Source organism: Aquila chrysaetos, chromosome 5, assembly GCF_900496995.4.
Source record: "Aquila chrysaetos chrysaetos chromosome 5, bAquChr1.4, whole genome shotgun sequence".
NCBI lineage: Eukaryota > Metazoa > Chordata > Aves > Accipitriformes > Accipitridae > Aquila > Aquila chrysaetos.
In genome coordinates, this window is record NC_044008.1 from 7,233,494 (window position 1) to 7,249,730 (window position 16,237).

General features: G+C 44.7%; 1 protein-coding gene across 2 annotated transcripts in view; it reads left to right on the forward strand.

The window, feature by feature from the left end:
• The first annotated feature begins 1,245 nt into the window (after positions 1–1,245).
• CAMK1D (calcium/calmodulin dependent protein kinase ID) overlaps positions 1,246–16,237 on the forward strand; it is a 232,221-nt gene continuing 217,229 nt past the window's right edge. The window contains exons 1-2 of one of the 2 annotated variants that reach the window (XM_030014817.2): positions 1,246–1,852; positions 1,901–2,097. In XM_030014817.2, the coding sequence (XP_029870677.1) occupies positions 2,006–2,097 (92 nt within the window). In that variant the 5' untranslated portion in view covers positions 1,246–1,852; positions 1,901–2,005. Of the gene's footprint in view, positions 2,098–16,237 lie in introns of both variants that reach the window. The other variant, XM_030014815.2, reaches the window with a different exon arrangement.

Genomic DNA, 16,237 nt, shown 5'->3' on the forward strand with positions numbered 1-16,237 from the left:
GAAATCCCAAGCTGTTTGGGCTGCCCACGTGGCTGGACAGCCACCAAAGCGTCAAATTAGAGGGGTGCAGTAATAAATTGCAGGAGCTGGCACACGCAAAGCCGAGTGGCTCTGCCCAGCAGAGGGTAGCATTGCCCAAACACCCCAGGCTGTTTTTCCAAGTTTTACAACTTTATGCACATCTGAACTCCCACTTCTGCCACATCCCCTTTGAGCTGGGAGGCACAGCTCAGCCCAGACCCAGGGAAAGCCTCACAGGCTGATACCTTGTAAATTCTGCTCATAAATTATGAGAAATCTGGAAAATCAGCTTCAAAAGTAGGATTTTAAGGAATCTGTTAAAGGACACAGTGCATGTTGAATGGCTACGTGCATACAAGCACATCTGTTTTTAAGTAAATGTTACTGAGCTGCTTGTATTAGGATTTCTTTCCAGGTACCCAATTTGATAATCAAATTTGGAGCTGCCCCTGAGGCGCAGGAGTGCCTGTACTGGCCGGCAGCAAGGCCTCTGATTTAGTCACCTAACTTGGGTGTCCCAAAAGAATTGCACTTTTTTAGTGTCTTACATATTCTGAAACTGAATGTCAGAGATATTAACTATAAACGTACCTCAGCTAGTCTACACTATAATTTTCTCTGATGTCTCTCACGAATCCTGCCCGTTGCCCTGCATCAGAGCTCAGCCGAGGCCCGACGCGACGACGCTAGAGGTCTCAGCATCGCTGAGAAAAAGCTGCTTTTTAGCAATAATCTCAGTGGGGCTACGCGTATGTGTGCCAGGCCGGTACCGTGCCTGGGGTGGGCACGATGCCGGGGCTTGGGCCTCTCGCCCCGGCTGTGCGGTGCCCATCCACCCGCCTCTGGGCTTGGTGCTGCTCAAGGGGGTGACCCTGGTGTTTGGGTGCCCCTTGCTTTGCTGGGTGCACCGAGGGCTGTGCTGGGTGAGGGTGGTCCTTGCCAAGGGGCGAGTTTTTGCATCCCACGAGTCTGTGTGTGTGTACGTGTGTGTGCGCGCGGGGCGGGTGGGCATCACCGCCCCAGCGCATCCCAGCGCATCCCAGCGCATCCCCGCACGGCTCCCGGCCAGGCAGCCCGGCGGTGTGGTGTGGCTTTTTAAATTTTTTTTTTTTTTCCCTGCTTTCCTTTTTTTTTTTTTTTTTTTTTTTTCCTTTCCTCTTTGCCTTCCCTCCCCTCCCGTTTGACGTGCGCGGTTTTGGTGCAATGCGAATTATCTCCAGTCATTCAGTCAGGAGGGGCAGCGCCAGGCAGCAGAGCAGCGGCGAGGCTGCCTCCTCCTCCTCCTTCTCCTTCCTCCTCCTCTTCCTCCTCCTCCTCCTCCTCCTCCTCCTCCTCCCATTGCCATAACAACCGCGCACAGCCGCTGCGCCCGCGGTACTGGCGGGGCCGCACCGCTCCGCACCGCTCCGCGCTCGGGAGGCTTGAGCATCCCACGGGGACCCCCACAGGGGTGGGGCTGGGGGGGGGGGGGGGGGGAGGAGAGAGAAACCGTGACCCCCCTCCAAAAAAAAACCAAAAAAAAAAAAAAAACCCAACAAAAAAACCCCCAAAACAACAAAAAAGGGGACTTTTCCGCGGGGTGGGTGACCCCAAGACGGGGCTGCGCGGGGCGCGGAAGGAGGGAGGGACGGGGCGGCCCCGCGAGTGACTCCGCGGGGGGGCGCGGAGGAGGGAAGAGGAGGGAAAGTGGGGGGGCAGAGAAAGTTGGGAGGAAATAGCCCAGGAAAAGTGACACTCGCGGAACCCGCTGGAGCGCGGAGGAAATAAAAGCGGCGGCGGGCAGGAAGTGTGAGGAGGAGGAGGAAGAAGGGGAGAAGGAGGAGGAAGAAGGGGAGAAGAAGAAGAAGAAAAAGGAGGAGGAGGAGGAAGAAGAAGAAGAAGAAACGGCAGCAGCCGCTGCTGCCGCGGCAGAAGAGAAAGCAAAAGCCGCCCGCCGGCTCGGTGCCGCCCGGCCCGGCATCCGCGGGGCTGCGCGGCCGCGGCCATGGCCCGGGAGAACGGGGACGGTGGCGGTTCGTGGAAGAAGCAAGCGGAGGACATCAAGAAGATCTTCGAGTTCAAGGAGACGCTGGGGACGTAGGTGGCCGGGGTGGTGGTGGTGGTGGGGGGGGGGACACGACGGGGACGCGGAGCGGCGGTGTCCCTTCTCCGCGGGGATGCGCGGGTCGCTCCGCGGGTGGGTGGGTGTGTTTTTGCGTGGGCACCCAGCGGTGCTGCTCCGCGCCCCGCTCATCCATCGGAGCAAGAAGTCGGGGCGATCTGGAAACACAGAGAAAAATAGAACTGTGGGGCAGTTCTGCCCCCCCCCCCCCCAAAAAAAAAAAAGAAAAAAAAAAAAAGAGGGGGGGGTGTTTTAAAATATTCATAGAATGAGGAGACGGGGAAAGGCTTTTTCTTGATAGTGCAACTGTAAATAAATGCGGTCTGACTTGCACGCTTTCCCCTAAAGCCGAAGGCTGCGTCTATTCGTGGACAGACGAGCAGAAATAATCGGAGTGGATTGGATGTGTTTTAGCTACGATGCTTAACTGTTGTTGGGGTTTATTTCTGTTATTTATAGTGGCGGGGCATAAAGATTAGTAAAACGTTAGAGGTTTTTTTTTTTTCAGAAGGCTGAGAATAAACATGCGCAGATGGTGCAAGGGAGCGGGGTGCAGGCTGATGCTTTTTTGGCTGCGCAGAGAGTTTTATTTTTGTTAAAACAAATTTCCACTTATAGGGTATTGTAGAGGTAAAGAGCCGGGAGTGCTGAAGGAAGTCAGCATATGGGCTGCTGTGTGTACGTACGTTGTAATTAAAGTTCGGCTGCATTGGGAGTGCTCTTCGTTGCTCTGTCCCCCCTGCTTTAATTGCAACTTTAAGCATGTCTCAAAATGAAGCGTCGTTAATCCCAAGTAGTGCTTTTCATACTCTGCGTGCCACTTCCAAAATACAGTTGAACAAGTTTTGACTGTGATATTTCAGTTTCTTTCTGCTTCCAAGGGAGGGCTCTCTATAAACAGAGTATTTCTGGTTCACGGGCTCACTGATTTCCTATCAAGCAAACTGCGAGTAAGAATCAGGCCGGTCATTTAATATGGAGGTGGGTCACGCAACTCCGTTGTGATGAGCAGATAGCGTAGCCCTCAGAAAAACACTGACTTAGCAAATCAAATTAATGTCTGTCCAGGTCTTTGAAGAAGCAAAGTGCAGCGTAAGAGCTAAGTGTTACGGAGTATTCTCGCCACCTTCATGGAGTTTTTGCTGTCAGAATTTCATGCCGGGAGGGACGCGTCCCTGCTTGTCACCTTAGGCGTGCAGTTCCCTTCCTGAGCGAGGGGGTGTTGGGGAAGAAGGTCTTAATGCGAAGAAGAGATTCCTTAGAGCAGCAGGACAGTTTGCTGTGGTTTCCATTATACAGCTCTCTATGACATTCCTCGTTGTTGTGTACGAAGCCATCTGCGAGGGTTATTTGTGCCACTGAAGAGGTCCAGAAAGAATTAATGTCGTGGCCTTGATCTGTATCCCACTGAAATTAATGGGAGCAGGTGCAGGTCCTAAGGAAGGTGAAGTTGGTCAGAGTTAATAGGTATGCATATTAGCATGGCTGTTGCAAATTAAATTCATTAAATATGGCAAATTAGTGTCTCAAACTGTTAACCATTGCCTTAGCCTCACGGTTTGGTTAGTGAGTCCTTTCTGATGAGAGTGGAAACTGTGGAGTTTTTAACCTTGACTTAACAGTCAGTCTAGAAAGTTTTAAAAAATTACAGTAACTGGATTACAAACCTGGGCCTGTATAAAGAAAATAGAGCTGTTTTCTTTTCCAGACATAGCCATATTAATTATGAATGTATGTGCATTTAACAGCCTACACATCGGTTGCCTTCTGGTTGTGCATTCCTTAGTTTCAGAGAGCAGGCTGATCATTAGAAGATTTGAATCTGAGTTTGGGTTCTGTGCTTGGCCGCCCCCCATCGCAGCACCTGCAGTTCCTACCAGCTCTGGTGTGACTTGCCAGGGTGTGAAACTTCTAAAAAATTTAGGCCATCACTGTGCAAATCATTAAAGTATTTGTTCCATTCCCACTGAAGTCAATGAAGGTCTGCTCACTGACTGGAGCGGCAGATATACAGGGTGCAGGAGTCCAAATGATGGGACATATTCTTAGTTATTGATAGGAAAGTACCTAAAAAGGAATTAAGCAAAAGTCTAAATACCTTTAAAGCATTTGGACCAAAGTGCTTTCCTCTGGCCTTATTTAGGAGCAGGGATAAAATCTGCTTTGATCCCTCCTGCACTGTAATGCTGAACCGTGTTGGACATCCATCGGTTGATCTCGCCATCTAATCGATTTTTCTCTAGCATGGATGGGCTTGGAGTGAAAAACTTGGCATGTCAGATGAGATGCACTGGATTAGTGTAGTAGCTGTATTTTGCATTTCTCTGTCACCTTCCATTTCAGGATGCCAAAGTGCTAAAAGCACTTTTAACAGAAAGCAGCCCTTTTTCATGCAGCAGTCTTAACTGCCTGTGGTAAAATTGGTTAGAGAAAGAAAAGCACTAAACCCCCAAATCAGAGAAGAAAGTGAAAGAGAAACTTTAAAAACATATTTTATTTCAAGTGCATTGATTTGTGAAGGTTAAATCTATGTGTATACTCTATTAATGATTGGTTCTCTGAAAGGAGTCTTTCATCTGAATAAAAGCTTTTCAGCAGATCTTTAACATGGGAGAGTTGAAATTGCTGGAATTATTAAAAAGATCCTAACTCGGTTAATCATTATATCATTTGGGCTTCAAGGAATCTCTAATGAGTACCCAGCTCTCTCTTCCAGAGCTGGAATTAATTATTTACATGCCCCTGTAAATCATGTCCAGCTACACTGATACCAAAATAGGCATCCTGAATTGGACGTCATCTCCAGATGTATGAAAGTAGCTTTTTCCACCCAAAGAATTGTTTCCTTTAGTAGGTGAGGTCTGTGTTGTTTGCTCTGCTCTGTGCTGTTGGGCAATAGTGTTTTCCTGAAGAAGTTACCAGCAATGCAGTGGCTGCCTCAGATGGTACCCAAACCTGTATTTACCCTGTTCTGTAGTTACGCATCCCTAAGCGCGCGCAATCTTAGTTTACGGCTGCAACCTCTAGGGTACCAGAGTGTCAACAAAATATTTTAGTAATATTAATCAAGAAAATATAATATATTACAAATAAAATAGGAAGATATAAAATATATTTTATATATTATTATATATAAAATATATATAACGGTTCTGATCCATTCTTGGGCTGCTTGAGTTTAGCAGTGCCGGTCCATATTGGACTGCAGTAACACGGCAGTGAACCACGCTCTGCATGTGCACGTTCAGTGGGCGCCTCTTCTTGAAACCGTTCACTGCTGAGCCATTGAAAGTGAAATTACAGATCCTGAAAAAGTAGCTAGAAAGAAATACACAAAGTAAATCAAGGATAAAATACAATCGTAGCAGCAGGCCAGATCCTCAGCTGATGGAATTTAGAGTCCCTTCCAAGTCAAGACAGGTAGGCTTGAGGAAAGTAGGGGATCTGACCAACTGCTTATCTTTTTAAATTTCCACAAATTCACCTATTGTAGCTCTACTCAGTTCGCAGGCCTGCCTGGAGAGGGGGATTTCTGCCCCAGCCCTTGAGAGATGTGAAGTTTTACAATAGCGGGAGTTCTGATAAGAACATGAGTGATCACTGAAATATCATTTTTTATCCATACTTAAATGATATTATGTCTAAGGCATTTTAAAACTCAGATTTTGACATTCCAAGAAGTAATAAGATACACCATGTCATACAGCAGCCAAAGAGGAAATCCTCCAATCATTTGGTCTGCCTAATCGGATCAGCCCTGCATTTCTAAGGTATCTGTCATTAGGCCTTACTGACATTAGAGTTATGATGAAGTTATAATATTTAGAAAGGCTCAAGCTTTGTAACTATGGAAATATTGGTGCTGTCCTTAAAAATGATGCGGTAGATTCCTTAAAGCTTAGTAACGATAACACAGGGAGTTGCATGGATATAGGCATAACATCGTAAGAGCCGGGTGGGAAGACAAATACACTTCAATGGTGTGTCCAGTACTTTCCTAAAATACAGTATAGAGAAAACTTATAGGCGGTTCTGTTTTTCTCAGGGGCTCTACCGTAGTTTTTGGTTCATCTATCCCCTGTGTCTCTTCCATACTCTTACGCCATTTGATGGGCTCCTGGCACTCTTCATGACGCTTCTACGCACCCATACGTGCTGGTTCATGCTGCGAAATGAAGTCACTCCATGTCCTGCTCTCACATCTATTTTCTTTCTCACACACACATACACGCCCACACAGTCACAAACCCCTGCGTGCTCTCTCCTGTGTTTTTGTCCTCTCGCGTCCTTCATGGTATCTTCTCCTGCATGCGATCTCACGCTGACACTCAGGCTTTTTATGAGCTGGTCCACCTCGTGCTCACAATCTGTTCTTGGTTGCTCAGACCTTCATGGGGGACAAGGCTAATGGAGGTGACGTGCCTCAGGCCAGGCACGTGCCTCGACTTCCACCAGCAAGATGATGCTGGTGGGGAGGACAGGTCCTGCCAGAGGTGTCCCATGCATTTGAGTTGCCGTGTAGGGAAGAGGTGCTGGGAGGTACCAGTAGGCTGGCCAAAGATCTTCCCTTCTCATCAGCTGGGTGCCAAAAGCACTTGTGTTGGATTCAACACAACAAATCATCACTGTTTAGCCATTTAACGGGAGGCATCATGCAAGTTACTCAATTGTTTTTCCCTTCTGATTTTGGAAATTCTCAAGACGTAAAGAAACATGTTGATATTTCTGCTTCCTCTGGCTCCATACCCCCTGTGAAGATTGAAGAGTTTGTCTGATTTTCATGTTTCTGCTGACATTACCAGCAATTTCTGCCTCTCTCTTACGACACCCCAGTGAGGCAGCAGTGGGTCTGTTAGACCGTTTCATCTTTTTCTCAGTTCAGTATTTTCCTTTTTTGTGAAATGTTTCTTTAATGTAATTTTCATTTAAAAAATATCTTCAGGGGAGAAAAATACAGTGTCCCGAAGGGCTGAAGTTAAGGCACGTGTTTTCAGGGGGAAGGCTGATGAACCACTGGGGCAAACTATGAAGGCAAGTAGTTCCCATCTCCTCTGGGATGATTTGCTGGGAGAAATCCTTTTGCCATCTGAAAGCTCTCAGGCTTCATGCAAGAGTCACCAGGAAAGAGCCTCTTGTCCATGTTTACAGAGAATGTTTCATGGTCATTTCTGACCTTAATATCTGTAACTCTGGGAAGCTTACCGATCAAAACCACATGGGGTTAGAGATAATTCGTGCTACGAGGTGCATGGTACCTACAGCCCCTCTCTAGCATCGCTGGGAGGAGGAGTGAAAGCTGGGGTCCAGGTATTAAAGTTTAATTTAATGCTGTGAAACAGCTCACGTGTTTTAGTTTGTGCACTTTATATAGGGCAAGCAGAAAAATACTGTTAGGGCTCCTTTAAGGTGACACATTTGTTTTAAACTAAGTAATCCTGTTTGCTATCGTGTGGTGGAGTTTACTATCCAATGTGTTCTTGGAGGCTTAAAAATAACGAGTCCCTACTATTTGCAATGTGAATTGTAGTATCTTGTAATGTAGATTGTTGGTCTCCCTTGAACAGTTAGAGAAAATAACAGGTTTGAGCGTTCAGCTGGAATTGAAATGGGGAAAACAGAAAAGCAAGATGGCCAATGGATTTAAGGGCTGATGGAGAGATCTGGGAAAAAAATCTGCAGCCATTGGCGAGAAGGAATTTTTGACAGCTCTCCAAGCATGGTTCGTGGGTGTCTTTTGGACAGTGCTCGTTTGGGGCAACAGTGTAGCATAAAGGTCAGTTTTCTTTCAGCATCTAAAAATAAGATTCCAAAATACTCAATAATCAAAGGCTTTCAGGCAAATACATCGTTTTGGAGACACCCAGTTTGCTGTATTGTCAGCTCACATATGTGCTCTTGCTTCCTTCATGAGCCTTATTTTCTACTGGTTTTGATGCCTTACCTCTTTTTGTCCCGCCTTGTCTCTTTTTCCATGGCTATTCTCTTTCAAGTACATCCTTCTACTGTCTGAGCTCCCTGCTGCCGGAGGATACCTGCTCGCCTGCATGCCTGTGCAACCAAGAAGTGTGCTTGACCAGCAAGGTGACAGTAAGATGTTGGGGTAGGGTTGGAATAGGGTATTTGGGCTTTTTTTCCCCCTATTTTTTGCACAGGGCTTAGGAAAATGTGATCCTTGCCTAGGCCAAAACTCAATATTACTACTCAGGACCTCAATATAACTCATACCGCGTCCACAACTGCTCCTTGTGTGAGCTGAGGACAAAGCACGCGTAAACATATTGGTATTTTTTGTCAGCCGCAGAGGTAGCTGACACCCCAAAGCTCACGACAAGCAAAACTCAGAAGGTCTGGAGACCTGGTGGGGAGGTAGTGGATGGAGCTGAACCCAACTTTTTGGAGTCCTGTAGTAATCCTTTAACCAAAAGTCTATTCTTCCCATCACAGCCACAACACAGTGGGTGTGAGAGCCTTCTTCGCCGCCGCTCCCGCCATCTGGAGCAGCCTGTCTGCTTCCTTCACCCTCCATCTGCTTTCACATAGGAGCTGAAATATCTCTTCATGTATTTTTTCCTTCCTTTTTGTCTCTTTTTCTCTCTTCCTTGGTGACTGACCTCAATTATTTTTGTTGCCCTTCACACACAATTTTCCTGACTATGTGCAGAATATTGGTTGGAGTTATTTAATCCTTTCAAGCATCCAAGGATACAATTAATATTGAATAAAGTTGTATTGTTTTGGTTTGCCTGACAGTAACAAGCATTTATAATAGGATTCTGAATTTATTGCCAGTAATGGTGTTCACTTAACCAGTGAGTCACAGTTTATATTCATGATTACTTAACAGGACCTAATTTTCTAGTCATTTTAGGTAGCATGAGAACAAGTTGGAACTAAACAGGTACTGTTAGTAAACAGGTAATGAGTGAAAGGAGGGATAAAAAGTTCCCTGGGGCAACGATCTGTCATTTTCGTTGGAATTCAAACCACCTCACATTTCAGTGCTTTTCTGTAAATAATAATTAACAACAATAACAATAATTTGCAAACATGCGTGTGTGATTGGGCTGTTCTTGAATGACAAATGGCTTAGGAATCTATAATTTCTAGAAAAGAGAAATATTCTCTGTTCCTTAAAACCTTTCTATCAAATCTTAACACTGATATGTTTTTTTGTTATCTGACTTGGCAGTTCCTATAATGTTCCTCTGAATGTTGTGCCAATCATTTTTTAAAAAGAAAACTATAAATAACAGATTGTTAATAAACTTTTCAAGGCCTTTCACTGGTGTTTTCATGTTGAAAGCTGTGTATTGAGTTTTATGCCAGAATTACTCACCAAACAGATTGTATGAGGTTAAATTAAAATAATACTCTCTAGCAGAATTTTTTGGCTGAGTTAAGAAGCTTTTTTTTTTTTTTTAACACTGGATGTGCTAAGAAAAAGCTACTGGGAAACTCTCTTTTGGATCTGATCTGTGTGTAGAATAGCTGAGCACAGGGCTGGAGATCCTCCGTAACAATAGATCACTGATTTTGCTTGCTCTTTTCCTGGGCAATATCATATGTCACATTTAAAACATCAACAGTTTTGGACAAGTGGACTACATAACCATGAAGATAGTTCTTAAAATACCTTTTTCAAGAGTCAAAAGGGGAAGAAGCACTTGAGAGAAAACATGCTGGCTTAGATGTTTTGAGGATTTAGTTTGATTTTTGTTTTGATTTTGTTATACTCCCAACTGGAGATAAAATAAACAGTTTCAGTCTACTTACGGTTTCCAGGAGAAATGAAAGGCAGGTGCTTTTAATGATGCAAATGAACACGAGCATCTACCATCAGCAGCAACAGGGTGCGGCAGCACCGTGGCATCTCTCTCCTAGACCCTTTGCCTTTGCCCTCTTTCTGCTCGCCGTGGATTCTTGTCGTTGTCCTGCTCTTAATACTCTCCCTAATCTAGGTTGAGTATTTGAAGGTATGTTCTTTCAAGCCTGAGCACCCAAAATTTGGGGATTACATCCGATGCTCAGTTGTCAGAGTATAGAGGACCTAGAAATTTTGTCCGTGGCGGATGGGAGTGGAGCGAGATCAGGACCCGTGGAAAGTCTGAGGTCTGGGAGCCTTCAACCTCTGTGTTTATTTTGGTGAGGGTTGGTGTGGCAGTTTGGAGAGTAAGGAGAGTAATAACCATCCTTGTTCGTCAGCGGTGGGGTGTGAAAATTTGCAGGTCTTCCTAGGAGCTCCAGAGGAAGGGTTCCTCAGACGCGGCAGGCATCTCCCTTGAGACAGTACCACCCAGTGCTGCAGAGTCGTTCTGTAACGTTGGCATGTTTTAGCTGAGCAGCGTGTTTAAAACCTGCCTGCTGACCTGATGGCACGTGCACTTGAGAAACGTGGCCGCCCTTCTCCCACCAGCTATTTTACCGGTCGCAGAAATGGTTGGGCTTTTGAGGGTAGTACAAAATAAAACAGCATAGCTGCTCGTGCTTAAACGTTGAGATTTGCAATGTCCAAAAAGCTGGTGTGTATTTGAGGGTTGGACACTAGCAAGTGAAATATGAAGGGTCTAAAATATTTGGGGGTTTTATTACTATGCCTTTTATTGGCCTCAAATGAGATAAGGCACTGTTGAGCTAGGAATATTACAAACACCAGAGTAAAAGACTGTTCGTACCCAGAAGAACTTCTAATCTAAATAAATAAGAAAAAAATGCTAACACTGTTTGTTAAAGATGAGAAAGTGTGTCACTTGTAAACCCAGAGCTGAGCCTGAATCTTAACTCCAGCCTTATGCAGTGGACCGTCCTGCTGCTTTTAATAGCGGGCACTGTGTCAGCACCAATGTCTTCAAAATGTATTTATTTATATGTGATTCACCCAGGGTCATCACATATAATTAGTTTTTACTAGTTAAGGTTTGAAGATGCAAAGTGCTGTCTGTATGCTGTTGGTAACAGCGTGGGCGCTTTATTGCTGTGTTGTTTCACAGATGCTCAGAGGAATCGAGGTCTTCCCAGAGCTATAAAAAGCTGGAGCAGACCAGGTGGTTCTTGGGGCAATTTGGGATCGCTCCCAGCGGGATCCCATCCTCCCATCCCAGCTTAAATAATTCAAGGGACCAGGCTTCCACCAGGCTTCAGCTTTCCAACCAAACTCCTTAGCTGTGACCCTGCCGTCCCCCCTGTGATGGGCAAGGGCTGAAATGAGAGAACCTATTGGATGAAAAACTGTGGAAAAACCAAAATGACATAGAAAAACCCAAACAACATAGAAGGGAGCTGGGTGGGGAGAGAAGAGCACTTAGAGGATTTGCAGCCACGTGGAAAACTCCTCTGGGGAAGGCACAGGTTGCTAATCAAATTCAGCCGTAGTTGAGAGAGACTGCCGGAGCATGCCTGAATAATCCGTCACTGTTATATTGAGTTGGCTTGGAGATTTCCTCCCACTGCTCACTCTTGTCTTCTCCTGCCTCTCAGTGTAAGTAAATCAGTACAATATGCCCAGCCACGAAGCCTGCAGCGTTTTGGAAATTTCAGGCGCAGCAGAGTGCTTGGTGTGCGCCGCCAACGGCAGAAGATACTGTGAACATATTAAACTTGCTTCTTGCTCCCTACCCTGTTTTCTTGCAGAGTACCTGAAGAAAGTCAAAGGCTTTGTCTTTTACTTTGGGACATTTTGTAGCTGGGGCCTGAGATATCTTAAAGACTATCTAAAGCTCTGGGATCATCGTCAGCCTCACACCTCCGCATTAATGGGATTTCTTGCCATAGGGGTGTAATTAATTTGTTCAAGAGACGCAACATTTTTTGAGGGGAAAATCTGACACTGTCGAGCTGCTCCATGGGCTGATGATGATCATCATAAAAACACCACCTCCTTCTCTAAGTCCAAGCCACAGTGTTTTAAGACACCTTCTCTAGCATAATTACATAGCAACCTGAATATTGCAAAGCAAACAAGCTCTCCTTCCCAACGTGAAATGCTCCCAAACTTAAAAAAAGTCAACCACAAAACAACACAAAAACCCCTACTACAAGACTTCTGCAGCTGTGCGCCCTTCTTTAGGGAGAGAAGGGGGAGCCAAACAACATGTGGCTTGTTAGCCAAGTTGCTTGATGCACCACGAGAAGATGCTTAGATAAAAACATTTATGAAGCAGAATAATGGTGCGACTCCTGTTGGCTGAATGACCCAGGCATTGGGGCACAAGAGGAATAGCTTAGAAGTGAAATGTCTCATGTCACAGATTTGACTCATGGCTTATGCTTTTTAGGAAACAGGAGGCTATATATTTAGACGTTGGGGGAAAATGTACCAAGAAATCAGCTGAAAAAAACAGGGTTCTCAAAAGCACATAGGCTCAGGACATACAGGTACTGCAGGCTGCAGGGAGGCTTCTGCTCTTGGGTACGTTAAGGTGTATCTGGAATAATTTCACTACCTGATTTTCCTGGCCATCGTCATGTAATTTATGTCACGGACATAAGTCCTATGCTCTTAAGAGAGAAAAAAAATCTCACAGAGCTTTGTAGGGAAGTCCATTGAATGAGTTGCTCGGATGAATCTTGTATTTTTAGTGGAAAGAAAATAAAGTGTTTCTAGGATTCCTGAGTGACAGCTGAGATGATTTGTGTCCAGAAAGCAAATGTATGCCCTTCTGGCACTGCTGAAAGAGAACGTAACGAGTACTAAAGGCTGAGAGCATGCTTGTTCTGCAGGTGAGTGGAGCTGCACTGGGGGAAAGCCAAAACGGAGAGGTCTGGGGCAAAGCAGAGCAAGGGGATTCAGCTACAGGTCAAAATGCCAAGAAAGACTTGTCTAAATGTGCTTTTAGCTTAATTGACTCTAGAGACGGCTAGGTTCCCCTGCTTGTTCATGAGATATACAGCTGCAAAAATTCATAGACATGGGTCCTTTGGACAGGATAGCTTGTACGATGCACCAGGCAACACTTAATCGTTTTCAATCAAGGGCTGCTAAAATGACCAGCAGCTTCAGTGCCACTGTTTGCTCTGGAGATGGTGTGATGCTGTGACATCTTTATCTTGCATTACCATGTGGTTATGGGGAAGGTGTAGGAGCCCTTTGTATACATGTAAGTAGATATAGTGTCTATGTGTATATATACGTTTATATATATAATGTATATATACCCACACATTAAAAATACTATTTATATAGTGATATATAGTGATATATAGTGATATATAGTGCTAGTTTCTAGCCACACAGCATGTTATTTGGCTTCATTAATAAATGCGTAGAGAATGACCTGTGCCATTTGGTAAAAACTGTTTAAGAGCGTTGTGAACATTGTTAATTTATTCTGTAGTTTGACTTTCTCTTCATATTTGGGTTACATTTAGGTGAAGGCAGGAGAGTCATGCCTGCTTACATTATGTAAGCTTCATTATCCCTAATAAAGAGTCTAACCCAAAATTCATTATGAGGATATCCCCAGTGATGAGGAGGTATTTGTGCTTGGGTGCAAACTGGCTTTAGCTGATTTCTAAATGCCTTTGTCTATGCAGTGACTTCTTGACAGACATTTTTCTGATGCCTCGTTGTGTCCTTCCATCTACTGAGATAAGACTTGTGTCCATCCAAGGGCTCCGTGTTTCTACTCTTGTTCACCAGCCAGTTGCTTTCATGGATGGAGGGGGGATAGTGACTTTTTCCCAACCTGTCATCTTTAACAGGGATGACTTTGGTAGTGCTCCACAGCTGCTGAAATACGCGGTATTTGACATTGCTCATTTTGTGACCAGAGACCATGGAAAGGTCTCAGAGGCAATCTTGGCTCTGTGATGCCCCAGTTCCCCCATGGACCTCTAACTCCATTTCTGAGACACTTCTGGTAGGTCCTGTTAAATATCAGAAGGAAAATGCTCACTTTGCCTAAGATTTAAACAGGAACTGCGTGGTGGCCCCTCATTCAATTAGCTAATGGGTGTGAACCCAGTGAAATAAGAAGTAAGAGCATGATGGTCCTTCCCTCTCCTCTTCTCCTCCATCTACACATTATCTCTGCTACACTGAATCACCGCTTTCCATCTCCTGTCTAAATCCCGCACAAACGCCTTGGTGGGGTGCAGTGCCGTAGTCACATCTTGCCAGTATGCACAGCTGGGAAGCACAGCTGGAAGACAGCAAAGCATTTCCCTTCGGGTCAGTTAAGGGCTTTGTTTGTTTAGACAAAGCACCCTTCACACGGGGAAATGAAAGGTGGTGCAGAGCAGACAGAGTCCGTTAGAGCTTTTTAGGTGCAAACTTGACCACAGCAAAAGTGGAGGGTGAATTAACTAATTAACATTGAGCTTGATGTTAGGAGGTCAGTCTCGGATAGCCTGTGAGGGATTCCCCTGCGTAGACGGGGTGGTTGGAGTATCTTCACCGACCACATTTAACTCCAGTCTGCACCACTGCCTGCAGGGTGATGGCAACTGCTTGTTGCCCTCTGCTGCTGTACGGTTATGGCTTGCAAAGTCGTGTCGATTAAAAACCCACCCTGCTAATGTCTTTGTGGTGGTGGGTACGTTAGTTTCTGTAATCAGTTCCTTTTTCTGCTATTATTTAAGCAATACCCCATGGGATGAAACAGTGGCTTAGATATTCTGGTATTTTAACACTAAGGCAAAATATGGAAGATAGGGAGATTGGTAGTAAAAATATTAAAAAAAAAACAGTTTTGGCTTCAGGAGGTGCCTGTACGATGTCTTCCTAGAGGTCTCCTCGTGTGTTGGCTTCACGCTCTGAATAGATCTTCCTGAAGTCAGAGGGTAACGCACAAAAGCACACCAGGCCTGTTTCTCTTCTGATTTTCTCTTAAATCATTTGTAGCAGTGCAAAGTGACTGTAAAATTCTGCCTTTGATGTGCACAGCTTGGAGGTTTTCCCCTGGGAGTCAAGAAAAGCCTATACTACTCGGCATCTCACTGGAATAGCAGCATTTTATGCTCCTTATGCTCAGGTTTCAAACATCAATATAAAGTTACAAGGCTGTGGAAGAACAGGTTGCGATTCCAGGACAGAAGAGGAAGGGGCTGAGCACATCCCACAGGGCGGTTCGCATCTTCTGCCTGCCCAGTTGTTTGCAGGGATGTGTTGTGAATTTATTTAATGAAATGATACAGGTTAAAAATAGTCCTCTAGAAAGGAGGTGGGGGAAGGGGAGAAATACAAAGTGCAAGAAGTTTTATTTCTTTTCATTCCATAGATGCTATAAATCAGCAGGGAAGTCAGTTGCGTGTTTTTTTTCCTTCTGTCTTGCATCGTTAAAAAATCATCAGCCACTACACTGAAACAGTTTGCAAAAGCCACTACGCCAGGGACAATTTCTGACTGAGAACAATAAAAAATTGGTAGATACCAGGTTGGATTCATGTGTCAGCGGTTACTGAATTCAACTTAAGAGCTGTAAATGGAACCAATCATCATTTCTTAATGAGATATATGAGAACAAAGAATCACAATGCTTGAATAATCTGTCACATCTCTATCAATGCTGCTTAAGCAATTATTCAGTTTGTTCAATGGTTTGACAAGGTAACATGACAAAATCAATTTACAAAGCAAATTAAATATAAATATGCAGTGCTTTTTTTCCAGGAATGTAATTCTTAAAGCTTTATGTTTTTTATCCTTACGAACCCTACCCAGTCACCTGTTTTCAGTGGTACTGCTTGGATGAAGTCCTACATGGCCCACAGTGACATTATTCACCAGATCATTTGTCATTTATCCATCTCTGGTCTAATGAGACTGTCGTCTGGGCCTTGGTAAAAATGAATGATGCATTGCTCTGATATACAGTGTGAGTATGTTTTTCACTCAGTGCTAAGGCTCTGTTTTTTCCAGAGTTCTTAAGGAAGCCTGGCCCTCAGCCCTTATTAACACTTAATGTAAATCTTTCTGAATATTTTATTCATTTGGCAGCGAATGTAGGAGAAACTTGGTATGAGTTCCCTAGGAGCTAAATAACAAGCATTGTACACGGAGGTGGTATGATCATCTATTTTAATACTACACCTTTCATCATATTGCAGCAGATGACTGGGACAGTCCCGTCCCTGTTTCAGCAAACCACCGATAACAAGAAGTTACAGGGACCGTTGCAG